General features: G+C 59.6%; 3 protein-coding genes across 4 annotated transcripts; 1 reads left to right on the top strand and 2 right to left on the bottom strand.

Moving 5' to 3' along the window:
- Nucleotides 1-1169: 1169 nt before the first annotated feature.
- Nucleotides 1170-16354, bottom strand: PRPF31 (pre-mRNA processing factor 31). The gene is made up of 14 exons (XM_030298304.1): nt 16266-16354; nt 14879-15063; nt 14713-14773; nt 12081-12164; nt 11388-11485; nt 10374-10480; nt 8402-8571; nt 6433-6590; nt 5061-5150; nt 3599-3726; nt 3446-3518; nt 2855-2983; nt 2661-2759; nt 1170-1561 (listed from the first exon to the last, which is right to left on the bottom strand). Exons 2-14 carry the CDS (start codon nt 15053-15055, stop codon nt 1436-1438), a joined length of 1500 nt encoding a protein of 499 aa, XP_030154164.1. The 5' UTR covers nt 15056-15063; nt 16266-16354; the 3' UTR covers nt 1170-1435.
- Nucleotides 16355-16421: 67 nt separating this feature from the next.
- On the top strand, nt 16422-23942 carry TFPT (TCF3 fusion partner). The gene is made up of 6 exons (XM_030298376.1): nt 16422-16835; nt 17244-17502; nt 20021-20091; nt 22965-23034; nt 23114-23332; nt 23781-23942. Exons 1-6 carry the CDS (start codon nt 16813-16815, stop codon nt 23898-23900), a joined length of 762 nt encoding a protein of 253 aa, XP_030154236.1. The 5' UTR covers nt 16422-16812; the 3' UTR covers nt 23901-23942.
- A 50-nt stretch (nt 23943-23992) lies between these two features.
- Nucleotides 23993-26338, bottom strand: NDUFA3 (NADH:ubiquinone oxidoreductase subunit A3). Of its 2 annotated transcripts, none has more exons than XM_030298398.1 (4): nt 26206-26338; nt 25909-26010; nt 24567-24644; nt 23993-24144 (listed from the first exon to the last, which is right to left on the bottom strand). In XM_030298398.1, the coding sequence occupies exons 1-4, from the start codon at nt 26321-26323 to the stop codon at nt 24053-24055; spliced, it is 390 nt and encodes a 129-aa protein (XP_030154258.1). In that variant the 5' UTR covers nt 26324-26338; the 3' UTR covers nt 23993-24052. The 2 variants fall into 2 exon arrangements, with proteins under 2 accessions (XP_030154258.1, XP_030154259.1); XM_030298399.1 differs by having other exon boundaries at nt 25909-25983.
- Nucleotides 26339-26346: the final 8 nt, after the last annotated feature.

The following is a 26346-nucleotide window of genomic DNA, read 5'->3' as shown; positions in this document are numbered from 1 at the left end:
TCTAAGACTATGCAGGACTGCAGCACCAGGTGACTCCGATTCTTTCCTGACTCTGGCCACGGAGGTGGAGGCTCTGAAGAGGGCGGGCAGAGCGCCCTCCCCGGGGGCAGACCCATCAGCAGAGATCAGCAAAGGCTGTCACTTCCAAACAGGGCTCATCTAAAGACTCCAGGATAAACGTGGGGACACAGCTAAGCGACCTAGGTAATTTGGCCGGCCACTAGAAGGATCCCCTGGGGTGATGTAGACTCTGATGTGAGAGAGGAGACTCAGAGAGCTGCTAAGGTCCACAGACTGAGCCCTGAACTGAGACACACTTAGAACAAGTGTGATGGGGGGCGGCCCAGAGAGAGGAACAGGAAGGGAGATCTCAGCTAGGACCCAGCCGGCTAGAGCCCCAGGGAGAGAGCGAGAGATGGAGGGGGGAAGGCGGGCACAGGTGCAGGGCGGGCTGCGCACCCACCTCCTGGGTAACTAAGAGGGGCACTGCCCTCACGGGTCAGTGACCAGGCTCCGGCACTCTGTGGAGCCCGGCTCCAGAGCACAGCAGACGGCCCCCGTGTGGGGCTCTTCCTGAATTAGCTCTTGCAGGGTAGCTGCTGGGACTGCCTCTGCTGCCAGCGTTGTCCCCACCTGCCTATAGGCCACGTGCCCCTCAGCCAAAGTGAAGGAGACCTTGGCTGAGCCCCGGTTCCAAGACAGCCTGGGGGCTCCGCTTGCTGAGCTGGCAGGAACTCTGACAGCACTGAGTCCCTGCCAGCAGGGAGCCTGTGTGCTCGGCCCCATCGGGGCTTGGCTCACCAGTCCACACACCGGACCCTGACGGGAAGCCCAACACCGAGCAGGTCCTGGGCGTCCTTCACGTCCTCACGAGGGGCCTGTGGCATGGAGGCTTGCACACCTGAGACCCCACAGCCACCCCGGCTGGCCCGTTTTCAGGGCTGGGGCTTTGGGCAGCCATATCACTTGGGAGCATCAAAACAATGGACGTTCTCCAAGTGGTCTGGAGACGGAGAGGGCTCCGCTCTTCCTGGAATCCAGGACAGGGAAGCAAAGGGCCAGGTTGGGGCCCAGACACCACCTGGATCGGGAGCCCCAGCTTTGTCCCCCAAGCCCCACAGCGGACTCCTCCAGTCGTGCAGGTGTTTGACAAACGATCACTCCCCAGGAACAGAACCTGATAATGTGCTTTTAATTGCACTTTTTCCAAGAGTATCTCCCTTTCTACGTAAAAAAGATGAAGCGTGATGAAGACTGGCTCTGTCCCCCAAGATGGGGAGGCCGTCTTGGCGCGCAGGGGGCCGGCTCCTCCCATGCCTCCTCGGACAGTCCTGGCACGGGGCTGCTGAGGGACACGCCCAGCCCGATCCTGACCCGGGTCCCTTCGGAAGGGCAGGGCCCGTAGCTTCAGGGGCAGCCACCTGGGTACAGTCCCTCAGGTGGACATGATGCCGCTCTTCTCGCCCTTGACCTTGAGGAACTCGGCCATGCTGGAGAAATACTTCTGGTTGGCCTCGGCCACCTTCTTCTCGGCTGCTTGCGGGTTCACAATCTCCAGGCCCTGGGCAGGCGGGGGAGGTGACGATGGGGTGGGGAGCTGGGCTGGCCGCTGACAGGTTCCCCCCCACTCCCCCCCCCCCCCCCCGCCTCCCGGCCCAGTGAGAGGATCATGAAATGTCAGGGAGCCCTTCTCAATGGTCCTGGGGCCCCAGGTGATGAGGACAGTTTGCCAGTCACCAAACTGCCCCCGCCCCAAAGGAGGACCTGGGCATCTGAATATTTAACAGGTCCTCCAGGTGATTTTGAAAACACAGTTTCAGAACAGCCAACCCGGTTTGGTTCCTGAGTAAGGAAACTGAGTCACAGAGTGAAGCGGCTCCCCTGCCGCCGTGCTGCGAATCACACCAACCCCGGTAGGGACAGTGACCCGCGCTGGGGGCCCCACAGTGGCTGGCACCTTTCCCAGTATCCTCCACACGGTAATCCTCACCTTTGCGGCTGAGGCCTCCCTGGGGGCCTCCAACCTGACCCCTCACCCCCTCTTCTCCGTGCACTTTCCACTTTCCGACAGGCTGTGTACCTTACCTACCTGACCTGCCGCCCCATAAGGTCCACAAAGGCAAGGCTTACTGCCTGGTGTCTGTGGTTTTACCCCCCCGGCCCTTCCAACAGTGCAGGGGACTTAGGTGCTCAGCAGACCCTTGCTGACAGAGGAAAGCTGTTCTGTTTGATGCCGTGGGACACACCAGCCCTCTTTTGTGGGCGTGTAAGCCAAGGAAGGGACGGACGCAGTGGCTCCATCCTGTGCACTGGCCGGGCTGGGACCTCACCCTCCCAGCCAGCTATGAACCTTCTTAGGAGGGCCTGCGGTTGTCCCAACCACCCAGCACCTCAGGGAGGGGCTGAGCCCGCTCGAGGTCACAGGGTCGCCCACAGCCTGAGTCTAAAGCCAGCCTGGGCTTGCTGGCAGGACCGTGTCCCTTCTGTCCCCGCTAACTTGAGCACCGGGGGGCCATGCCCTCCAGGGGCTTCACTGATGCCCTGTCCACACCAGCCCCGTGAGGAGCTCGATCGTGTGCCTGTCTCACAGGAGAAGAGGCTGAAGCCCAGGGCTGCTGGGAAAGCTGGGAGTGGAGCCGCCTGACTCCGGCGTCCAGTACCTGGAGTGGGGTGAAGGCCACACTGGAGGCTGTCCCTGAGGAACGGTCGCGGATGGTGGACTTCCCTCCGTACACCACACTCTGCTTCTGCAGTGTCCGCTGTGGGGAGGTGGGGGCAGGGGACGTCTGGGCTTGCCCCGGGCTTGCCCACCGGTGCCCCCTCACCCCTGGACCCGCCCCGGCCTGGTCTGTACCTGCAGTGTCTTGGAGATCCTGGCTTTGGTGGCCTCGTTCACCTGTGTCTGCCGTACCCGCCCGCTGCCTGATTTGCCCAGATGGCCCAGGCTGAAGCCCAGGTCCTCCTGGTAGGCGTCCTCCTCGATCTGGTGGGAGGAGAAGGCATCCCGGAGTTAGCCACCCTCCATCAGCTAGACACCCAGGCATTCACCTGATTCAGGTGCCTGCGGGGCCAAGATGACCCCCGAGAGGGGCCGTGTGTGCACGCACACGCGCGTGCACGGCGGCAACAACCGAAGCCGGGCTCGCAGACCAAAGGACACTCGAGCTAGTTCTTGCAGGACCAGCAGGGTGATGTTCAGAGAAGAGAGTGGCGGAGGTGAAGCCAGGGGAAGGACGTGTACGGAAGGGCGGGGGGCGGGGGGGACAGGGCCGGCACAGAGTGCTGTGTAGGGGTGCGTGGATGTGGGGGAGAGACCGGAGGTGGGCGTAGTGCCCCGGCAGAGAGGAGAAACGTGGCAGGGGACAGAGGGACAGCGCTTGTGACAAAGACGACCCCTGAGGCCCCGCAGTGGGAAAGGGCGAAGTGTCTGGGTCGGGGTTCTGACCTCTCCAAAGCTCATGCGGTTGGCCTGCTTCCGGATCTCGGTCAGCCCCAGCCGCTCCTTCATCTTGCGGTACCTGGGGATGGGCACCGGGGGTCAGCTGGGGGGTGAGCCCCTTCCCTTTCCCTCCCCCCGACCCCGGGCCTCGGGACCCACCTGCGGCCGCCTCGCTTCTTGCGCTGCCCGTCCAGGGGCGCAGGCAGCGGCTTTACCTGCTTCACAGGGGGTGGCTCCTGCCACTTGTCAAACTTCCGCTCGATCTCGTCCTTCAGCTCGTAGCCCACCTGGGGAGGGCGCGAGGGTCCCATCAGGGCCTGGGGGACCCGTCCGCTCTCGGGCCCAGACTCCTCACTGCGCTACACACACAACTGTCTCCTCGATGGGGGTGCAGGCAGCCCCTCAAATGCAACACAGCCAACCCCAGGCCCGCGCCTCCTCCCCAGCCTTTGGCCCCAGCCTCTGCAAGTGGGGTCACCCGGGAGCCTCACCTCCGTGCTTTCTCTCCCAGCAAGCTCTTCCTTCAGAGAGACCCCAAATGCCACCCCCCTCCAGCACCTCTGCCGCAGCGAGGTCTCTGCAGGACCCACCCCGCCCCACCGCCAGGCTGGGGCCTGCGCACTGGCCGCTCCCTCCTCCTGGGTCTCTTCCCCCAGGCACTCACGGGAGCTGCTTGCTAGCGTGACCCGGGTGTACGTGTGTTACACCTTCACCTCTTCAGAGAAGCCCCCCGCCCCCGACATCCTGGTTCAACAGCACCCACCTCCCCCACCAGCCTGGCACCCTTTGACCCCTAGTCAGCAGTGACACGGCGCCCCTGGACACCGCACAGATGTCCCTGGCCCCCTCGCCCTGCCCCCAACCAGAACGTGCATGCGCACACAGGGCTTTGGTCTGAGCGGCTCACTGCGGTACCCCCAGCATCTCGACCAGCGGTTGAGAGGAAGAGAGAAAGGAGGGAGATCACAACCCTGAACGCTGTGCCAGGCTGGGTGTCTGGACGCCAGTGCACAAGACACAAAACACATCCCCTTTCACAGAGCGGGTCTGCTGAGGAACACAGAGGCGAACTGAATGACGGCCTGGATGGTGACAGGTCCTGGTGCAGCAGGCAAAACCGCCCCACCAGGGTGTCCACATCCTCGTCTCCGCTCCGGATGGAACTTTGTGGGTGTGATCAGGTGAGAAATGTGAAGACGGGAGACGATCTAGATGGCCAGCGTGGGCCCCACGTCATCACCGCGTCCTTAAAGGAGTCAGAGGAGGACCCGTGGAGACAGGCCTCGAGTCAGGGAGAGACAGAAGATGCCACGCTGCCAGCAGTGTGGACGGAGGAGGGCTGCGAGCCCCGGGCAGCAGGCGCCTCCAGAAGCTGGGAAAGGCAGGGGGCGGATCCTCCCCAAGAGCCTCCAGAGGGAGGCTGTGCCAGCACCTGGATCTCAGCACAGCGGGACCCTCGGCGGACTTCTGACCCACAGGGCTGGACGACGACACTAATACACGACACACCCCCCTCCACACACTTAGAACAGTGCTCGTGTGTGCTGGGTCCCCTGATGGTGCCTCCCCCCAGGACACAGGACACACCACAGACCCACACAGACGCCCGCCCGTGCCTCACCTTCCCCTCTGTGCTCTCGTGGAAACTGTCCACGCGGGCTGCCAGCGTGCACTTGGCGGCCACCAGCCGGGCCGCTTTCCGTCGGAGATCCTAGAGCAGCAGGAAGGGGCAGAGTCAGTGAGAGAATTCGTCTGACAGCCCTGAGCATCCAGAAACCACAGGCACCAGGGCTCACCCTCTGCCCACCAGCACTTCACCGTCCCTGCCACGCGTTACTGTGAAAACCTGTAATAACGTGTTCCCGCCACAAACTGTCATCATTGCTGTTTTCTTCCAGCCCACTTTTCAAAAACTTGAGCCCCTGTGCACAGACATCTATACTACTGCAGTGGAAGACTGTCACATACTAAAAAGAAAGCGATTAAAATAGAACACATCCATCTGTGCGTCAGAAAATCGTGTCCTGTGCCACGAAAGGCAGGTGGCCCGTGATGTGAGATGCACCAAGATGGCACACGTAAAGCCACAGCCATGTCTCGATAAGTAGCGACAATAAAGTTGGCAGTGGCTTCGCGTGGCGGAAAGCAGCCTTGCCCTAAGAGTTCCGGCCTGGCCCTCAGCTCTGGCAGGTAACCTTTGTTGGCCTGGGACCTTGGACAGGGCAGAGACCAACCATGTGAGACGCTCAGGGGGGCGTCTGGGTTACAGGATCTCAGTCGACCTGGAACCCAGATCAGCCACCTGGGCTACCCAGTCAGGTCTACACAACTCAACCCCAGAGAAGACTCCCAACTTGGGGAGGCTCAGTGGGGCTTCCCTGGTGGCGGTTCCCCCGCACGCTGTCACGTGTGGAGGCCGGGAGTGACGTGGGCAACGGGGAGAGGAGGTCTGGAAGTGCCGTGGCTGCTACTTCTGGCTCCGACCCCACCCACTTCCTCCCTTGGCTGCTGGGAGTCTGTCCTTTCGTGACAAACCACAATTCAAGTGCGTCAGCTCAGTGAGTCTGCACCTCCCTCTAGTGGGTTATTGAAGCTGGGGGTGGTTTGGGGACCCCTGCACCTCACGAGCTGATGCTTATGTTGCTTCTTATGTGCAAGCGTGACCTGAAGGTGTTGCATACGTTAAGAGTCCTAATCACAACCCTGGGAAGCAGGTTCTATCCCCCCCATTTTACAGACAGGGAGACTTGAGACACAGAGCTCACGTCTCTTGCCCCGTTGTTAATCCCAAGTCCAGCACATCCGCTCCAGGGCCCTTGTTCTTACGCTCCATGTGACCCTGTCGTCCGAGCTCCTGACCACTGTTGTCAGCTGTGACCAGTGGGAACCGGGGAGCAGAGGGGCAAGTTGCTGAGGCTCACACTGCCCCCCGGACGAGGCTGCTTCTGCCACAGCAGAAGGTTCCACGGGGACCACGTGTCAGGGCGGCTCACCGGGGGCAGAGACTGCACGATGTCGCTGTGGTAGATGTAGCCAGTGTGGGGCAGCACAGAGGTGGACGAGAAGCCAGACAGCGTCTTGCGCTGGGCCCCAAGCAGCATGATGTTGCAGGCGGGCATCTTGGAGAGGTTGGTCAGGCCCCCAGCCACCCCTGCGGCAGGAGAGAGGGAGGGAGGAGGTCAAAGGAAACACGGCACTTGTTTGGGGGCTCACCGCACACTTCGTGCCTTAACCTGAGCGCCTGGTTGAGTTCCCGAGCTGGCCCTGCTAGGGAGGGCTGATGGGTCCCGCTTCTGAGGGAGGACTCAGAGGAGGCCCAGAGAGGTGAAACCACCTGCCTGAGGGTGCACAGTGCGGAGGCGGCCCAACGGGAGCCCCCAGAGTCTACAGAGCTGCACGGCCCCTGCTGTGTTAGAACAGCGGCCACCAGGCTGGGGACGCTCTGATGACGGGGCCTGGTGTCAGTCACCCCTGGGTTCCCGTGGGCTTGTCTCCAGGCCCAGCGCAGAGAAGCTGCAGATAAAAACGTTTACCTTTCACGGGGGACTGCTGTGTGCCAGGCTCCGCACTAGGCGTCTTTAAGGATTAGGTAAGCGATCAAGGCATGGTAACTCGCAAGTGAGCAGAGCGCCCCCCGCCCAGAAGCTGACATCAGAGTCCCCAGAACCTTGGTGCTGCCTTATAGGACCGAAGGGACTTTGCGGACACAGTGAAGGACTTTGAGAGGGGCGGGAGGGAGGGGAGGATTCTATGAAGCACAAGGGTCCTTGTAAGCTGAAGGGAGAGGCAGAGAGTCACAGGGATGTGAGACAGGAGACTTTAAGGTGGGGAAAACCCGGAGCCAAGGGTGCAGGCAGCCTCTGGAGGCCAGGAAAGGCCCGGAAGCAGACTCCTTCCACTCCTTCCTCCTAGAACCTCCATAAAGCAATGCAGGGGCCGGCCGACACCTTGATTTCAGCCCGGAAGTCACAGGCAAGTAGCACACCGTCAATCACCACTGGGGAAACTGAGGCACGTGAAGATGGGAGGTCAGTGAGGGGGAGGCAGGATCCACACCTGAGGTGATCTCGCCCCGAAACCACCGCAGCCCCGCACACACCTGCCACTCCAGGCTGCGCTAGGAGCTGAACCGTGTCTCCCCAAATTCCTGTGTCGAAGCCCCACACCCACGACCTCAGAATGTGGCTGTGTTTGGAGACGAGGCCACGAAAGAGGGGATTCAGGGGGAATGACATCACTGGATGGGCCCTGACCCAGCACGACCGGTGTCCCCACAAGAAGAGAGGCCAGTTGGGCAGACGGCCCCCTGCAAGCCGAGAACCCAGCCTGCCGACACGCTGCTCCCGCCTTCTGGCCTCCCGGCCTCCAGGACCCCGTGACAACGAACCTTGGTTTTTAAGGCCCCCACTGCCTGCCGCCCCCGCCTGTGCTACTTTGTTATGGCAGCCGAGCAACCTAGCACACAGCCGCTCCACCCAGGTCCCCGAAGAGCCCCTCAGCTGAAGGGGCTAGGAGCCCGAGGGGGCGCCTGCTCGGAGACCGCAGGGAGTCTGAGGAGGCCCACCCTTCAGTCCCAACCCGTCATCAGGACTGCTGTCCCCATCTCATGGATGAAACCGTGGTCCTGACGGCTCACACCGCCTATGCTGGGCAGCCCAGGGGTCTGTGTGGAGCCGGGAGCTGCCGGGACGTGCTGGCCGAGCAGTGCCGGGGTCCCCAGCAGCCACACCACCTCCTCCGGGCTGGTCAGGCCAGCCCTCCTCAGGGCCACCATTCTTTCTGCGGGTCTGCAGGACAAGCAGGCTGGCCGACCTCTGTGATCTCCAGGAGGGATGACAGGGAGAGAACAGGGCACTGGGGCCCTGGGCCAGATGCCCCGCTTCATACATGAGGGGTGTGGCTTCACCACGATCACACTGTCCAAGGTCAGCCCTCTGCCCCCACTCTGCCCCAGGACCTCACCCATGATCTTTGCGGCTGTGGATGCCCCGATGATGATGGAGAGGTTGGGCGCGATGAAGGACATCCGAGACTCCACGTACTCGTAGATGCGGTGCTTGGAGGCGTTTAGCTCCAGTGCCATGTCACAGGCCTCCTCCAGCCGCTCCAGCTCCTCCTCCGACAGCTGCTGCCTGCGGTGGTTCGGGACTTAGGGGATGTGGCTGGGACGGACCCGGCCCCTCCTGGGTATCCTACCTGACGGGCACAGGAGCCCTGTCCTTCTGGCTGTGTGCTCATGCGCAAACGCACGTGTGTGCACACGTGCGCATGTACACATAGCGTATATGCATGCACGCACGTGTGCACATATACACGCGTAGCCACAGCATATATGCGTGCGTGCACATGTGTGCACATATATACGTGCACGCAAGCATATAGGGGTGAACGCATACGTGCGTAGGTATGACGTGTATGCATGCACGCACGTGCGCGCGCATACACGTATAGGCACAGCATATACACGCGCACGCACGTGTGTGCACATGTACACACAGCATATATGCGTGCATGCACATTGTGCACATATACATGTGTACGTGCAGCATATGTATGTGCACGCACACGTGTGCACACATACACATGTAGGCACAGCACATACACGTGCACGCATGCATGTGTACATATACGTGTGTGGGTATGGCATACGTGCACACACACACGTGTGTGCACATATACACGTGCAGGCACAACATATACGTGTGGATGCACGTGTGCGGCCTCAGGGCTACTGTAAGTACTATTAGCCCGGAAGCGAGGGTTGCTGGGAATCATAGGTTTTCAGTCAGCACCGCTTGTCAGCCCGGGCCGGGCCCTTGCCCACGTGCCCCTGCCGGCCCCTCCTCATCCTCCAGGCCTCAGCCTCGCCGAGCACCAAGGTTCCTGCCCTGCTGCTTCCCTCGGGCACCATCACCAGCTGCGATCCACCGAGCCTCCCGTCCACCTCTGGCGCTAGACAGCAGCCCCCCAAGGGGACCCCACCCCAGATTCTCAGCAGCGTGCCCAGCACACCCTGGCACCAGGAAGGTGCCAGGCTAGTACTTGCTGAAGGAAACCACAAAGGTGGGCTGTCATCACTATCACTTTACAGAGGGGACCCGAGGGCAGGACGGCGAAGGGACCCGGCGGCCACAGAGCTGCGAGCCGGCAACCAAACCGGGCCATACCCCTCCCTCCCTCAGTTGCCCCGTCGCGCTTATGGCGCACAGACGAGGGACCGTGGAGCCCGCCGTAGGCCCCTACAACCAAAGCCCAGTGGGCTGAGGCTCAAGGCTGCTCCCCCCAGTGGCGAGCTAAGAGCCCAGTATTCTCCCACTAGAGACCCTGGCCCCTGCATGAGGCTGAGACGTCACCTCCTCCAGGAAGCCACCTGCCCCAGTCTGGAGAGATGCCCCTCCTCTTGCGCCCCAGGCCACTCGGCACCTGTCTGCGCTCTGACACTCGCCCTCCAGCCTGTGACCTGCGTGTACACCTGCCTCTCCCCAGACAGGAGCTGCTTTGTTGAGTTCTCTATCTCTGTCCTCAGAACAGTGCCTGGCGCTCGATCAGCATTTATTCAGTCAACAGAAGTGCAGCCTGAGGGAGGTCTCCACGCCACAGGGCTGTTCTGGAGCTAAGGACACGTTCTTCTCTTAGACACGGCACGGATGCCACAGGGGCAGGCAGACACCAAGGGCCCCAAACCAGGTCCCTGCCTTTACGGACACCTTCATCCCAGCGAGGGGGAACGTGCCCGCGACAAACGCTTGGAACCCAGGCTGGCCCTCTGCCTCACCACTCAGGACCCCCAGGCCCCACGCTCACTCCACACGCGTGGGACAGAAATGAGCTGTCCTCCTGAGACAGACACCCGCCCACTGGGACCCTGCGACCCTCCTCTGCCATCAGATGGGCCTGCGGGGGCCCCGGTGACTCCTCGCCCCTGAGCACGCACCCCTGGGTGGTGGAGGCGGTGACGCTGACGACCATGATGGTGGCGTTGGTCAGGATCTGCTGCAGGTTCTCGTTGTTCTTGCACTTGTCCAGGCTGTTGCCCAGCTCCTGGGGGCAAGAGGGCAAGAGAGGGCAGGCCCGGAGACTCGGGGAGGCCCGAGAACCTCTCCTGCTCATGCAGCCACGCGGGTCTCTTCTGGGGACACTGGCAAAGCTGGGCTCTGTACACAGAGGACCTCCTACCAGTTCCAAGAACTTCCCCGCTGAGGGCGTCAGCACCACAGTGCTGATCCAGGACCGGCCACCCAGGGAGGCCCCGCCACCCACGTCAACTCGGAGCGCAAACACAACCATGCTGCTTCCCTGCACGGACGGCCCCCTACCATCCTCCTCCCCTGGACTCACGAGGGGGCCTCCTCGCCCGTGTCCCTGCCTCCACCTGGGCCTGACCCTCCCAGGGCTTTCCTGTAAGGCCCAAAGCCTTGGAGGTCAGATGGCATCCGGCCTCACCAACTTTGTCTCCCCACCGCCGACCGCCTCGGGGTCCTGGTGCTCATAAGTTCCCCCAAGTCTCTGCACGGCTTCCCCTGCATCAACCTTCAGATCTCCACTCAAATGCCACCTGCTCCAAGCACGGCCAGAGAAGCGCTGGCCGACACGGGGCACCCCCTCATCTCCCTCCCTGCTTCCTCGGCCTCAACCAGCTCCGGCCCTTCTTGGGAGGCCCACCCAGGGAAGGAGTGGGCCTGGAGGTGGGCAGAGCAGCCTTGAGAACATTCCTTCCGGGCTCCACCCCTTTCTTGCTGGGAAGCCTAGAGCAGCTCCTGGCCTCAAGAGAACGGGGAGGGCAGATGAGGCCTCGGGAGCCGTGGCTCCAGGCCGCTCACCTGCTCTCTGTTCCCAGTGGCCGAAGGCTGACTGAGGGGAGCCTTTCCCCTTAGACCCGGGGGTCCAAGGGCAGGGCCCTGCCCCCCATCACTCAGTTCTTCCTGAGTCCCCACTTTGGTGCACTCACCTTGACCGTGCGGATGTAATCCAGTGCGTTGGGGACCAGGGACTCCAGTTCGGGGAATCGCTTTGAGTACTTATCCCGGATGAACTTGTGGATGATGTCTGAAGTGGACAGAGAGGCGAGGTGTCTGATGAGGGGGCAGGCGGACTCCGCTGGCTGTCCCCAACATCCACTGCCCCTCTTCCCTTAGTGACTGAAGCCCTGAATTTAGCGGGGCTCACGGCCACCCAGCAAAAACGCCGTTTCCCTGCTGCACGCAGCCACGTGAGTTAGTTCTGGTTTACGACACGTGATCTGAAGTGACATGCAATTTCCAGGTCACCCCTTAGAGAACTGTGCCCTCCTCCTCCTTCCTCTTTTGCTGGTGGGATGTGGAGGTGGGCAGTCACCTCGGACCCTGACACAGGTGGCAGATCAACAAGACAGAAAGGGCCTGACACCAGATGCCGCGACTTTAGGCCTGGGGTCCTCACCCAGACTCTCACATCACAGGAAAACACACTTCCTTCTCAAATAAGCCACTCTGCTACAGCAGCCGAACCTGGACTTGAACTAAATGAGGAGTCTGGGGGCAGGACCCTGGGGAGGCCAGTGGGGAAGGCGACCAGGATCCTGCCTCTGCCCTCCTTGAGGACTGGAGGGGGCCGTGAGGGACGCCAGGCAGGGCCATCTCTGCTCGCCCTTCAGGGCACTCACTCAGTTCGTTCTCGATCTCCACGGTCAGGTTGTTAGCGTCCACGATGACCCGGTATTCAGGGGCCGCCTCGACTGGTCCCATCACTGTGAGGGGGAATAACAGCCTGGGGGTGTGTGTCTAGGCTCCCGCAGCTGGGGGGAGACAGGGTGTGGCTGGAGGGGCTGGAGGAGTAAGCCTGGAGGTGGGTGTGAATGTCTGCAAACCTCCCATCTCTCCCCATCCAGTGCGCCCTCCAGGCGTCACGACCCCATCTTGCCCTGGAACTAACCCTCCGGCGGCTCCCCACACCACGAGGCCACGGGCCTAGCTCCCCAGACTGCCGTCTGAGGCTCCCAAAAGACAGGAAGCCCTGGGAGAACAAGAACTGCGTCTGTTTCCCAGGGCTGCCCCCTCCCTGTGCCCAGAACAGCGCCTGGCACACTGGTGCCACTCCGGGGTATCCGCCGGCCTCTGCACCGTCCCAGCCCCACCCTCTCATGACGCCCCAAAGGGCTGACTGCAGTGCCTGAGCACCCAGGGCTGCTTTGCTCTCCTCTGGGCCTCTGCATATGCTGTTCCCTCCCCCTGGTACATCCCTTCCTCACATCGGTTTCTGAAATGTTCCTCTCCAGGTTTCAACAACGATCACAACAACGATGGTGAAGGTATCACCATCAGCAGCAGGAGCAGCGGCTGACACACACAGGACTTACCCTGTGTCTCCCACCGTCCCAAGCATCTTGCAGGCATTAACCTCTTACCCACAACCAGCCAGAGGTGTGGGCGTCAAACTAGACCAATGTTGCACAGAAAGAAACGGAGGGACATGGCCTGATGTCACAGAGCCAGCAGATGGCAGAGCTGAGATCCGGCCCCAGAATCCACATTCTTAACCCTGATGGCTCAAGTGTCTCTACGTCCCTAGGACTCGGAAGGCACCCCGGAATCCTCTCTGCTCCCTCGGCACCCCCGCGTATCCATTAGACACAACCACCACCCAGTGCTGAGATGTCCCGTGCCCGCCTCCCACTCTAGACGCCTGGTGACATCAGGTCTGACTTAACCCTGAGCCTGACCCGACACGTCACTTTCACTGCTCCCCACAGCTCGTCAGACGGAGAAACCCCCTAGCCTGGTGTTCAAAACCCTGCAGGATCTGGCACTTTCTTCTGCCGCCATGAGCACAGCAGATAAGCGAGGCTCTACACACACAGCTCCTTCCCAGGGCACGCGGCCGCTGTTCTCCGTCTGGTGTGTGGATTCACACTTCAAAGTCCATTTCAGGTACTGGCTCTTCCCTGGCCCCAGAGCTGGGGTCAGCCCGCCCCTCCAGCGGCTCCAGAGTCCGGAGCCCCCTCCATCCCAGCAGGTGCTGCCCACCAGCAGCTGCCTGGGCCTGCCTGTCAGCTCCGCCAGAGACTGAGCTCAGAGCGGAGAGCTGGGCGGATTCCCCAGGGCACCCGGTGCCTCCAGGGGCCCGCCACTGAGTGCCTCAGAAAAACTTTAAAGGAAAGAAGCAAAGAGCGGGGAGCGGGTCTGACCACACCGCTGCTGTGCCTGACAGCGTCCCGTGGCCGCTTCAGCAGTAAGTTCCATCCCAGAGCTCCCCCTTGGCAAGAAGACCGTGCGGCAACATGAGCAACCTGTCAGAGCCGAGCTGAGCGCTCGAGACACCCCAGCACTCCTGGAAGCTGGTGCTCCGATAACTGCCCGCTGCAGGGTCACTCACTACTTACCGAATGATACCAGTTTTCCACACACAATTAGCAGTAATGTTCCTTCTCTTTCTTTAAAAAAAAATTTTTTTTTACATTTATTTATTTTTGAAAGACAGAGAGAGACAGCACAAGTGGGGGAGGGGCAGAGAGAGAGGGAGACACAGAATCCGAGGCGGGCTCCAGGCTCTGAGCTGTCAGTACAAAGCCTGATGCAGGGCTCAAACTCACAGACCGCTAGATCATGACCTGAGCCAAAGTCGGACGCTTAACCGACTGAGCCACCCAGGCACCCCACCTTCTTAAGTAAACTGAAGGAAAAAAGCATGCTGGTTTAGAGAAAAATGTAAAGTAAATAACGAAACGAGTGGTTTACGGAGGTGGCAAAACCCTTAACCGGACACGTGAGTCACTGACACTTGAGAAGCCTTGAGGGGAGTCCTTCTGCAGCAAGTAAGCGCTTGGCAAGAACTTAAGAAGTGTCAGCTTCATGATGCAATGTATTCTCAGGAGAGAAGGGAACCAGGTTGGGATGCAAAAGAAAAAGGGGCGCCTGGATGGCTTAGTCAGGTAAGCGTCTGGCTCTTGGTTTCGGCTCAGATCACGATCTCCCAGTTTTGTGAGATTGAGCCCCGTGTCAGGCTCTGTGCTGACAGTGTGGAGCCTGCTTGGGATTCTCTCTTTCTCTCTCTCTCTGTCCCTCCCCTGCTTGTGCGCTCTCTCTCAAAAGTAAATGAATAAATATTAAAAAAAAAAAAAAAAAAGAAAGAAAGAAAAGAAAAAAGAAAAGAAAAGAAAAGAAAAGAAAAGAAAAGAAAAGAAAAGAAAAGAGGGCTCTCAAAAAGTTTGAGAAGGAGGCAAGCCGAACTTTCAAAGCTACAAGCAGCAGAAGAACCAAGGGGCGGGGCAGGGGAGGGACGTGGGAGGGGGAAGTTACCTTCTGAAGCTTTGGCTTGCTTGCTGATATACTCCTCGATCTTCATCATGATCTCAGCAAACTGCTCAGGGAAGACAGGAGAGTCGGAACTCGGAACTCTTCAGGAAGAAGAGCTACTGCGCACATCACCCCTGCGGGGAGCCCCTTTTACAGCCCGCCCGCTCACCATCTTGCTGTCCCACAGCTTGGCGATGCTCTTGACCGAATCCCCGGAAAGATCCAGCTGTGTCTCCTCCTGCACATCCTCGATCGCCGGCTCCTCTTCTTCCTCCCCATAGCTTCCTCCTTCCTCCTCTTCCGCCGCTTCCTCAAGGTCAGCCAGAAGCTCATCTGCCAGAGACATGCTGAGACCTATGGGAAGGGAGAGCGAGGTCCCCCCTTCATTAACAAGAGGGGGCTTCTCCCCAAGAAGGCCCTGGTCCTTATTGGATCGACCCCACGAGCAAGCAAGCTCCATAAGGACAGGTGTTTTCATCTGCTTTGTTCTTCAGCTTCTAACTGTGCCTGGCATGTAATAGGTGCTCAATAAATACCCAGTGAATCACTCCATGAACAAACCTCCCAGAACCAGGTGGTCTCCGGTCATAGCTCCCACCACCTACCCTTCTCACACTCATGTCACTGGGCAAGACACAGCACGCCCCTCATGCCACCACCTAAGGCTTAAAAAAATTCGCATCCTCTCTTTGAGATTGGACGTCTCCTAGGATCCTTTTTTCTCCTATAACAGAGACCCCTCCCCAAAACTGTAGGGCCCCAAAAGAGTGACAGATATCCTAAAATATTGATCTCCCTAGACAACAGGGCAACCAGGTGGGGCCTAAGGTGTCTAGAGCCCCCAGGCCGGTCCCCTCTGGCCATGAGCAGCCTCCTCAGGTACTCCAAGCGCTGGACAAAATTAGTATTTTCTTTGAGTCCCAGAGGGTGGAAAAGAATGGGAAAAGAATGGGAAAAGAATGGGAACTACTCATCAAGATACAATCCCACTGTTTTGTTTTTTTTTTTTTTTTAACGTAAAACACCTCTCCTCCTTCCTTTCCATAAAACAACCCCCCTTCCTCATTTCCTTCCCTTCTACACTGCCGTCCCTGAAAGGAAGTATAAAAACAGAGGCTGCATGGGTAATGTGTCGAGTGAAGCACGCTGGGGGCTGGGCCCCCGGGAGCAGCGGGACTCGGACACTGGGGGCCTCACGGCCAATGTAAACGCGCAGCCGAGGCGCAGCTGCAGACACGCCTGGCCAAGCGGCCAAACATGTTGTCAGGTGCTCTTTCTTCAACACAAGAGATTCAGAACTTTGACGCAGAATCTCTGTTTCAAAGTTTCCATGCGATCATTTAAGTGGATAATTTAAAACTATAACCCCCCGAAATCCCCGCAATACAGGCCAAACCCAACGGATCACGGGACAGATTTGGCCCCTGAGGAGGCAGTTGGGGACAAGCCTCAGAAGTCCAGTTGCGCGTATGAGACCCTCCTGCCTCCCTGCGCACGCCGGCCCCTGGCCCCAGGAATCAGGGCTCCCGCCCTCCCTGCGTCCGCAGCGCACACACCTCTTCCCAGCCGGCAAGACGGTTTCTAGGCGAGTCGCTTCCCGACAGCGGTTGACGCTCACCGATGACGTCTCAGCTTCGCGCCGTCGTCGCGGCAAAGCTGCGCTCTGATTGGCTCCCGCCCCGGGCTGCCTTTGGAACAACAACTTTATTAGCTCCTGCCGCTAGGCGGAGAAGCGGTGAGTCCGAGAGGAGACGGATCTGTCTGGTTTACGGCCTGCCGAGGACTGAGGCTGCTAAGTGGAGAATCGCCGTAGCCGGGCGAGAAGGTGCCGAGACAAGAATAACGACGGGGGTGACTCAGACGACTAGGAGAGGAGTGCGACGAGAAAGCAAGGCCTTTAAGCCGGGACTCGGGGTGGAGGTGGAGGGGGTGGGGAGTGAAGCCGGAAATAGGGAACTACTACCCCCAGAAGGCCTAGCGGCTAAGTCCCGGATGCCGTGGCCGTAAAGCCTGATGGGACAAGTAGTTTTGCGAAAGACTTAACCGGCAGGTTTGCGAGGTTGGAAGTTCTGAGACCCGCGGCGTCCGTAGAGGGAGACAGACATGGAACTGGAACAGAGAGAGGGGTGAGTGGCTTTGCATAAAACTACGACTCCCAAGAGACATTGCGGTTGCAGCACGTGCAGCCGTCTGCGCTTTTAGCTGAGGGTGGTTGTGGGTATTGTAGTTCATGCAACTGCTTTCGCTTAGCGCTCTTAAGGGACCAGGGTCTGTGCTGGGCCATCCGCGGGGAGAAAGCTACGGTCTGGAGTTTTGGATCCTAGGACCAGGGGTCGGGAGCCTGGGCTCCTGGATCCTGGGACGAAGGGCTGGGGGCTTGAACTCCTTCGGATCCTCGGGGAGCAAGAGTCTGGAGGTCTGGATCCTGGGACGAAGGGATGGGGCTCGGACTCCTGTGGGACTCTAGGATCTGAAGGATCCGGAGGGGGCTGGGGGCCGGGAGTTCAGGGTCCCTGAGCCCCCTGACCTTGCAGGACCATGGCAGCTGTGGGCTTTGAGGAGTTCTCAGCGCCGCCAGGCTCAGAGTTGGCGCTGCCTCCGCTGTTCGGTGGTCACATCTTGGAGAGCGAGCTGGAGACAGAAGTGGAGTTCGTATCTGGGGGTCTGGGCGGCTCTGGGCTCCGGGAGCGAGATGAAGAGGAAGAGGCCGCCCGGGGACAGCGGCGGCGCCAGCGAGAACTAAATCGAAGGAAGTACCAGGCGCTAGGTCGGCGCTGCCGGGAGATCGAGCAGGTAGGTGAGTGCGGATTCCCCGGCTTGGGGGCCCCTTGGCCTAAATAACCACCCCTTCCCCGTCTCTGCCCATATGCCACCTTTCCTTACCTAGCTGAATGAACCTTTCATTCATTTATTCATTCATGGTTCGTTTGCTCTGCGCCTGTTACCTGTCGGGCACATGCAAAGCACCTGGAGAGCGGTGTGCTCACCAGCGACCCTGACCACCCAGATCAGCTCACTGATGTTTCCTACGTGCCTCTGGTGCTCCCGCTGATCAGGCTTTTCAAGTCCCCCTTACCCCTCACGTCAGGCTCTCACGCCCTGTCCATCCTGCCTCTTCAATCCCACTTGGATCCTTCTCCTGTCCATCCCCATGGCTCCTGCCCCAGACACAGGTTCTATACGCAGCATCACAGCATCAGCTTCCTTGGTGAGAATGAGGAACGCACCTTTGGCAGGGACCAGATCTAGAAAGGCCAGGAACACCAGGGCACGAAGTTTGGGTTTGGTTTTGTTTTGAAGGGAGGAGGAGCTCCTGAAAGTTTTCAAACGGAGGGAGGAACGGGGTCAGATCTGGGTGTTTGAAAGACTGAGCTGGGTTGTGTTAGTGTCACAGGCCTCCTGTCACCAGGTACTAAGTAACGGCAATGCACTCTCCCGTAGTTATGGAGGCTGGAAAGGCAAGGTCAGGGCAGCGGCGGGCTTGCTTGCTGGCAATCATGGTGTTCCCTGACCGGTGGATCTCTGCCTTCATGTGGTGTTCTTCCTGTGTGTACCTCTCTGTGCCCCAGCTTCCTCCGTTTGGAAGGACACAGTCATGTTGGATTAGGGCCCACTTAGTGACCTTTGACTCCAACACCTCTGTGAAGACCCTATGTGCCAAGGTCATGTTCTGCGGTACTAGGAGAGTTAGGACTCCACCCACACCATCCAACCCCTCACAGTGGTGATGCGGAGCGCTGGAAGAGGGGCGGCTGGTGTAGTGGCCCGGGCAGGACAGGACGAGCTCTGAGCTGGAGCGGGGGGTCAGGAGGCGGCAGATGGAGACCGCGGGTGGGCGTTCAAGCCGTCTTAGGATGAGGAGTGCGTCAGGCTGCCTGGAGCAGGACCTCGGTTCACCCAGGGCTGGCTGGATGTGTGCTCTGACAGGAGGTGTTGGAGGACCACAGGGCAAGTGGGAGGGAGCAGTCAGCCCCGTGTACTAAAACGTCCCCCCTGAAGCTGCACTAAAGCCCAAGCTGTGTACGCCCAATGGCAGCTAGGATGTGCACAGGACGCGAAGAGCCATTTGGTTTTATGTATGTGTGTGCGCGCAGGCGTGCACTAGATGGTTTGTGGACAGATCGGGTGTAACGTACACGAACCAGACAGCATACATCTCGAACTAGACCGCGGTTGCCTCCACACCGTCCTTCAGCTCACCCCGACCTTCCTCCCTCCTCCACCGCTGCTTTCTTACTCTTCCCCCTGGGGACTGCTCTCGGGGATTCCACAACAGCAGTGACATTTCATCCCGGGAATCCTGCATTCACAGGGCTTTTCAGTACCCGGGTGGTGCCATCAGAGCGACCGCTGTCATAGGGGAGCACCCACCGTGTGCCAGGCTCGCCCAAGGCTTTCCGCACAGGGCATCTCCGGGCTCCCCGCTGCCTCCACCCACTCCACGCCCCACCCCTGCACTGCCCCAGCTGGCAGTGGGGACCCCAGCCCTGTTTAACACGTCATGCTGGGGTCCACAGGGACTCAATCATCTGCTTAAATGGAGCTGGCATTTGAGCTTCTGCTCTTAGCCCCACCTCCCCCGCCCCACTCCCCATTAGGAATAGGTGGTGGTGTTATTCCTGTTTTTACAAATGCAAACACCTGAGGCTCAGGGAGGTTCTAAGGAACTGGCCCAAGGTCACCCAGCAAAGTGGCAGGCTGGGGTCGGAGCCCACATCTTCTGACCCAGGGGCGGAACCTGCTCATCTGTGTCTCTCTGATGGCGCTGAGGTAGCCAACTCCTGCCTAATCTCCAGCAAGTTGGCCTGTTTGGTGTTGCGCGACACTTGACATGACAGAAAGTCACGCATTTATTAGCAAGTATGCGTGGAGCACCGCCTCTGCCAGGCTCTGCTCAAGGCACGGGGACACAGGCACAAGTCCCTGTCCTTCGGAGCTTATGTCCCGGTGGGGGAGACAGACGGTGAGCAAGAAGAAAAGTGGGTGGGCGAGAAGGCAGTGAGGTGTGTGGGAAGGAAACGAGCCGAGGAGGGGCTGGGCGCCCAGGTTCTGGGGGGGCAGGGAGAGGGTGGTGCAGTGTAGTGGGAGGTCTGGGTGGACTCCCTGACTGGGAATGTGTGAGCTCAGACTTGAGGGAGCGGTGCAGGCGTGTGGGGGAGCCCCCAGGACAGAAGGAGGCCCACGGGAGTGGAGGGGATGGAGGGAGAGGGGCAGGAGAGGCTGTGTGGCCGCTCCCGGGGTCACGGCACGGCACGTGTGGAGTAAGCGACGGGAGTCCCGGTGACCCGTGCGCTCTGCTGCCTCCCTGCAGGTGAACGAGCGGGTCCTGAACAGGCTCCACCAGGTGCAGAGGATAACCCGGAGGCTTCAGCAGGAGCGGAGGTAACCCCTTGCATGTCAGGCCTGGCCCCCTGCCTCCGCTCCCCGCTGTTGCTTCTGCCACCTCTCGGGCTGCGCTTGCCCCCAGCGCTTGCCCCCAGCGCTTGCCGCTTGCCACGGCCGGGAGTGGAGTCGGCCTGGCGGGGAGAGGTGGGGCGGGGGGGGGGGGGGGGGGGGCGAGGAGAGGCGGGGCGAGAACGAAGGGGCGTGGCGTGAAGCCACGGGCTTGGGGCTTGGCTTCGGGCAGCGTTGCTGGGGGACTCTGAGCCTGCTTCCTGTCTCAGTTGAATACCCACAGGTGGCGACTTCACCTGAAACTTCATTAAAGTTGAAATTTAACATCTGTCAGGACACACTTAGTTCCTTGAAATGAAATAGAAAATTCGCAACATCAAAAAGTCCGTTCCTGTGTCACTGTCACCACATGCCAGGTGCTCCCCAACAGCGGCAGGTGGGCAGTGGTGACTACAGTGGATGGTGCAGGTGCGGGAAGTTTCTGGGTGCACTTCCGGAACACTTGTAACACCGTGGCAAGGCCACCTAAGCGCTGCCAACCCTCGATCCTGTCTGCAGCTCTGGACAGTGACCACCCACTGGACAGTGACTTCTGGTCACCTCACAGGCATCCAGAACTAACCCTGATCTCAGCCCCCCAGCCCCCCCCGTCTGCTCGCGTCGGAGACTGAACCTTCCCAGCTGCTGCTTTCTGTCCCCCCCTCATCTGCTGCAACCTCAGAACAGACCCAGGATGCCAGCACCCTGGGCCCAGGGACATGGCTCCTTGTCCAATTCCTGCCACCCTCTCCCTGGCCTCTTAACCTCTCCCAGGTCCCCTGTCCCAACACCCTGGGTGGACCACTTTTCCTATCTGCACCAGTAGCCAACATCCTCCTTACAGTAGAACCAAGAGAGCTTACGAAGCCAGCGGTGGCCTGCGTGGCTGAAACATCACAAGGTTGGGAAGGTATCTGTAGCTGGTAAACTCCCCTCAACAATACACATCAGTCAGGACGGTTCACCGTCTGAACCATCTATCTGGAGCTCAGCCCTGTGGTTCTCACAGCGTGGTCTTTGGACCAGCAGTGTGGGAACTCGCTCTTGGCTCAGGTCATGATCCCAGGGTCAGGGGATCAACCCCCTGCGTCAGGCTCTGTGCTGACAACGCAGAGCCTGCTTGGCATTCTCTCTCCCCCTCCCTCTCTGCCCCTCCCCTGTGTGCACTCGCTCTCTCAGAAAAGAAAGAAAAAAAAAAAAAAGTGCCACTATGTAAAAACGGTAAGGCAGTTCCCCCAAATTTAAGAACAGAGTTACCATGAGATCTAGCAATTCCGTTTCTAGACGTGTCCCCAGAAGAATCGGAAGCAGGTCACTAGCAGAGGTGTGCACACCCAGGATCCTAACAGTATTGACAAGAGCCTAAATGTGGAAGGCCCCAAGCATCCGGGTATGGGTGAGCGGAGGAACAAAATGTCTGCACGTGAGAGTATGATTCAGTCTTAAAAAGGAAGGAAATCCCACCACAGGCTGCACCGTGCACGAGGACATTGTGCTTAGGGAAGCAAGCCTGTCCCAGAAGGACAAGATACCACATATACGAGGCACTCAGTCAAGGTCACAGGGGCAGAAAGGAGAATGGTGGTTGTTTAATGGGGCAGGGTTTCTTTCTGAGAAGAGGAAGAGAGCCCCGGAGTCGGATGGTGGGACGGTTGCACAGCAGTGTGAATGTACCTAATGCCGCGAAGCTGCACGCTTAAAAACGGTTCCGCTGGCAAACCGTATGTTATGAATGTCTTAGCATAATTCTTAAAAAACACTTTTTTTAGAAGTTAAAAAAAGATAAAAAGTAAGACGGACCAAGTCACTTCTCTGCTCAAAACCCTGCAGAGGCTCCCAGCCGAGTCCCCAGCACACCCCCTGCTCCTGCCTCAGGGCTGCTGTACTCGCTGTGCGTTCAGCCAGAAAGGCTTTCCTGCCATTCCCTCGCCTCCGTGAGGCGGCCCCCACCGTCCATTTGAGGTTCAAGCCCTCTTCCAAGTATCCTTGTATTCTCCTCCCTACTTTTCCAGCTTACTCTTTTGTTCTTATTTTAGAGCGAGCACGTGTGCGCTGGCGGGGGGGGGGGGGGGGGGGGGGGGGTGGAGGGGGCCAGGGGGAGAGGAGAGGAAGAGTGAGAATCCCAGGAAGGCTCTCTACACTGTCAGCACGGAGCCTGACGCAAGGCTTGATCCCATGACTCTGAGATCATGACCGGAGCCGAAATCAAAAGAGACGCTTAGCGGCCTGAGCCGCCCAGGCGCCCCACAGCTTACTCTGCTGTTGACTGGCTGATGGTCCCCCTGCAAAACTGAGCTCAGTGTGCACAGGGGTTTCGTTTGGTTCCCCGATGTGTCCCTAGCACTGAGAACACGGGTGCAGAGCTGGTGTGGACACACCATGAGACTGCATGATAAACACTCCTCCGGGCGCCGGCCCACAGGTAGCATTCAGAGCTTAAACAAACAGAAGAACCCCAAAGGCCTGGAAGCCGAGACGGAAGCGGAGAAGGCGGCATCAGCAGGAGTGCCCTGCACCTTTCTCTAGCCCTTTGGTTCCTGGTAAAGAACTCAGCCGACGCCGGAATGTTCTCTGAGCCCGCACACTGAGCACTAGGAGACGCCACTGTCTAGCTGCAGGGTCACCCTCACGGCCACCCGCCCACACAGGGTCGTTGCGTCCTGTCGACAGTTCACAGTGAAGAGAGGTCACCTAGTGTGGCCCAGGGTCCCGCTGGCTGGGCAGGTATCAGGCACTCAGGTCTCAGATTTGGGAGCTCCGAACCCCTTTCCCGACCCACCGGACGCTGACGCTGTGCCCCTGGGGGCCTCTCTCCGGAGCAGGTTCCTCATGAGAGTGCTGGATGCCTACGGCGATGACTACCGCGCCAGCCAGCTCACCATCGTGCTGGAGGTGAGCGCGGCCTCCTGGCGGGCCGGGCGGGCTGGGCGATGGGATGCAGCCTTCATCTGCTGCCCCTTCCCCCCACCAGGACGAGGGCAGCCAGGGCACAGATGCTCCCACCCCTGGCAACGCGGAGAACGAGCCCCCAGAGAAGGAGGGGCTGTCCCCGCCCCGAAGGACACCCGCACCCCCGGAACCCAGCAGCCCGACCCCTGGTGAGGGGCCCAGCGGGCGCAAGAGGCGGCGAGGGCCCCGGGATGGACGCCGAGCCGGAGCTGTGCTGACTCCAGAACTGGCCCCAGTGCAGGTGGGACCAGGGCTCCTGCTTTGTGACAGTGCTGTGGGAGCCGGGCCCTGCAGCCCATGCAGGCTCAGGGCTGGGGCAGCTGGAGGAAGCAGGTTGGGCTGCAGGGGCTGGGATGGGCAGGGAAGGAGAAAGCTGGGAAAAGCCAGGTGGGGACTTGGGTGGAAAAGGAAGGAGAGAGACCTGGAGAAGGGAGGGGTAGGAGGGGGGCAGGAAGGAGGATGGAGAAGGTTGGGAGAGACCTGGAGGAGGCTGGGTAGGGGGCAGGTCGGAGGACTGGAGCAGGTGGGGACAGAGGAGGAGGAGGATCAGAGAACAGGGGTGGAAGGGAAGGCAGGGCTGTTGGGGTTCTCCCCGAGGTGCCTGAGGTTGTCTGAGGAGGCAGAGTGGTGAGGCCAGCGGCCTTTCTCTAGGTCCCAGGCCTGCTCATGCCTGCCCCCCTCTCCCCCAGATTAAGGTGGAGGAAGACTTCGGCTTCGAAGCAGATGAGGCCCTGGACTCCAGCTGGGTTTCTCGGGGGCCAGACAAACTGCTGCCCTACCCCACTCTAGCCAGCCCCGCCTTTGACTGACCCCCCTGCCTCCAATAAACTGACCCACAGACTTGCCTTGGCCACCGTCTACTGTTTCCACCTCTGATCACACACAAGCTCAGATTCTGGGGTCGCTTTTCACGTTTTATTGGCCACAGGGGAGGGGGCCTCCTCCATGTCACCGGAGGTGCTCACAGTTTCTTCAGCCACTCCAAGCTTGGACCCTCAGGGTCCTGGGGGTGGCTGGGCACGTCAGGCATGTTCCCATCATCTCGGAGGGGCACTGTGGGGCAGGATGGTGGCCCACTGAGACCAGCAGATCTCGGGAGGCCCATAGAGAAAGGCTAGACTGGCAGTTTATACCCAGAGAGGGAAACGGGACCCCAGGGGAGAGAGGGGACACAGAGGGATGGGAGAGCAGAGAGGGCAGAGACCCAGAATGACAAAAATCCAGAAAGCAACAGAGAAGCAAACCCAGAGAGGAATACAAATCTGCAATGACAGAAACTCAGAAGTGTAAACACAGACAGGAAATAAGTTTTATGGCACGTGGTTTGGATCTCAAAAGAAAAAAAAACAAAGTCCAGCCTGCACTGCAGAATCTGTCCCTGCCGAGGAAAGACCCACCCATACTTACTCCTCCCCCAGCACAGGGAAGTCTACCCCCGCCCCCACCCCTTCTGGGCAGCCCTCCTTCCAGCTCACCTGGATAGTTGTAGGGCGTGGCCTGGTTGATCATGGTGGCATATTTGGTGAAGGGGCTGATGCTGGGCAGAATTACAGCTGTGGAGAGACAGGAGTGAGGCCCAGGGGACAGTGGCTCTGGGGTGGGGGACTGGGGGTGGTCAGGGGCAGAAGCTGAATCTTGGCAAAGTAGGAGTCAAATGCATGGGAGGAGGGGAGCAGGGAGGTCCTGGCCCCTCCAGGAGGCCCCTTGGCACTCTGGGATCCCCATTTATCATCAGGAGAGGGGGTGGAGGGAAGAAATAGGGGTGGTCACCGAATGAGTGCAGGACCATAGAGGTGGTCATGAAGCAGCAGGGGTGGTACAGGAGGGGAGCATTTTGGGAATGTTCCAAAGAAATCATGAACTGTAACAAAATCAGGGAAAGGGGGGTTGTCATTGAGAAAGGATTAGTCTCTGAGAAATTACAGTTCACCTAGGGTGGGAGCCAGGAGTCCCAGAGGGAGTATAAAACAATGTTCTAGGCCAGCACTGTCCAAAACAAATGTAAGAGCCACATCTTTAATATCCCACCTTCTAACACTCACATTAAAAATAAAGGATACAAATGAATTAAAAAAACTTTTTAACCTGGTACATCCCAAACAACTCAGCATATAGTCAACATGCAAAAAGCTTGAGATATTTTATATACTCGTCCTGTTCCTTGAATCTGGTGTGTACTTTCCACGAGCGTAAAAGTGCTTCTCAGGTGCTCAGTGGCTAGTGTGGCCGGTGGCGGCCGTATGGGACAGGGGCTCTAGAACCTCACCCAGCGTGTGGCCCACAGATAAGCCGTGCTGACAAGGCCTGGGACCCTGATATAAATGCTGCATCCCAGACCTATGCAATGACAGTGCACGCTGAAGTATGAGTAGCCTTGTTCTAGAACAGAGGTTATCAATGAAGGCAGCACTGAGGATTTGCAAAGGATACGGGTTCCCCTGCTCCACCTCCACCCCACTCAACTCCACACTGAATCTGGTTGATAGCGAGTGTGGAAAGTGGGTACGACTCGGACATTTTTACCGCTCCGGTGCTTTTAATGGACACCCAGGGCTGAGAACCTGTCCCTTAGAGGGATCACGGCCTCTTGGGTAGGTGTGTACGGGTGGGAAGGGGTCATAATATTGGCGAGGGGGGGTAGGCAAGGGGTCGGCGTGGGGGCGCTGACACACGAGCGGAGCAACAGAACGTTGAGGGCGGCGACGGGGCCTCGGAGCTCCAGGATGGACGCAGGTGGGGGGCGATGGGACCTTCGGCGAGGGCGGGGAATGGGGGTAAAGCTGGGACGCCAGGTGGGGGCGATGCACGCTCACGCACCGAGGCCCGCGATGGTGAAGGACGCGACCAGCACCGGCTCCTTGGCCCAGACATCCTTGAGGAAGGCGGTGAGTCCTGGAGCGGGGGCGAGGAGGGTCACCCCTGCAGGGGATGCCCCTGATGACCTCTAACCCTCTCGCGCCACCCCCACCCTGAAGGAGCCCTCTCGTGATCTCCGCGTCCCCCGCTAACCCCGACCCCTCCGCCTCTACCGGGACTCGGCCCTGCCCTACCCCCGACACCGCTCGGGGCTCCCGGAACCACCCGGCCCCGCGCGCCTGCGGCGCCAGCACTTACTCCCGGCCATCTTGGTCGCGTCGGCGGCGGCGGCGGCGGCGGCGGCGGCAAGAGCGCGGAGCACTCTGGGAGTTGTGGTCCCTGCGCCGGAGGCTTCGCTGAATCTGCGCGTGCGCATTGGCAAAGAGCAGCTGTCCTGGG

The sequence above is a fragment of the Lynx canadensis genome, chromosome E2 (genome assembly GCF_007474595.2).
Source record: "Lynx canadensis isolate LIC74 chromosome E2, mLynCan4.pri.v2, whole genome shotgun sequence".
Classification (NCBI taxonomy): domain Eukaryota; kingdom Metazoa; phylum Chordata; class Mammalia; order Carnivora; family Felidae; genus Lynx; species Lynx canadensis.
This window is presented reverse-complemented; position numbering and strand designations above follow the sequence as displayed.

Bases quoted from the DNA above. Each gene is read 5' to 3' on its own strand.
- PRPF31 (XM_030298304.1), bottom strand. From the start codon at position 15,055: ATGTCTCTGGCAGATGAGCTTCTGGCTGACCTTGAGGAAGCGGCGGAA. The intron at 8,572-10,373 runs GTGCGTGCTCAG...GAACCACCGCAG, and splicing joins ACCGCCTCCACCACCCAGGG to GCAGCAGCTGTCGGAGGAGG. The intron at 5,151-6,432 runs GTGAGCCGCCCT...CTGCTGCTCTAG, and splicing joins TCGTGCAGTCTCTGCCCCCG to GATCTCCGACGGAAAGCGGC.
- TFPT (XM_030298376.1), top strand. From the start codon at position 16,813: ATGGAACTGGAACAGAGAGAGGG. The intron at 16,836-17,243 runs GTGAGTGGCTTT...CTGACCTTGCAG, and splicing joins GAACTGGAACAGAGAGAGGG to GACCATGGCAGCTGTGGGCT. The intron at 17,503-20,020 runs GTAGGTGAGTGC...GCCTCCCTGCAG, and splicing joins GCTGCCGGGAGATCGAGCAG to GTGAACGAGCGGGTCCTGAA.
- NDUFA3 (XM_030298398.1), bottom strand. From the start codon at position 26,323: ATGCGCACGCGCAGATTCAGCGAAGCCTCCGGCGCAGGGACCACAACT. The intron at 26,011-26,205 runs GTAAGTGCTGGC...CATCCCCTGCAG, and splicing joins CGCGACCAAGATGGCCGGGA to GGGTGACCCTCCTCGCCCCC. The intron at 24,145-24,566 runs GTGAGCTGGAAG...CCTGCCCCACAG, and splicing joins CACGCCCTACAACTATCCAG to TGCCCCTCCGAGATGATGGG.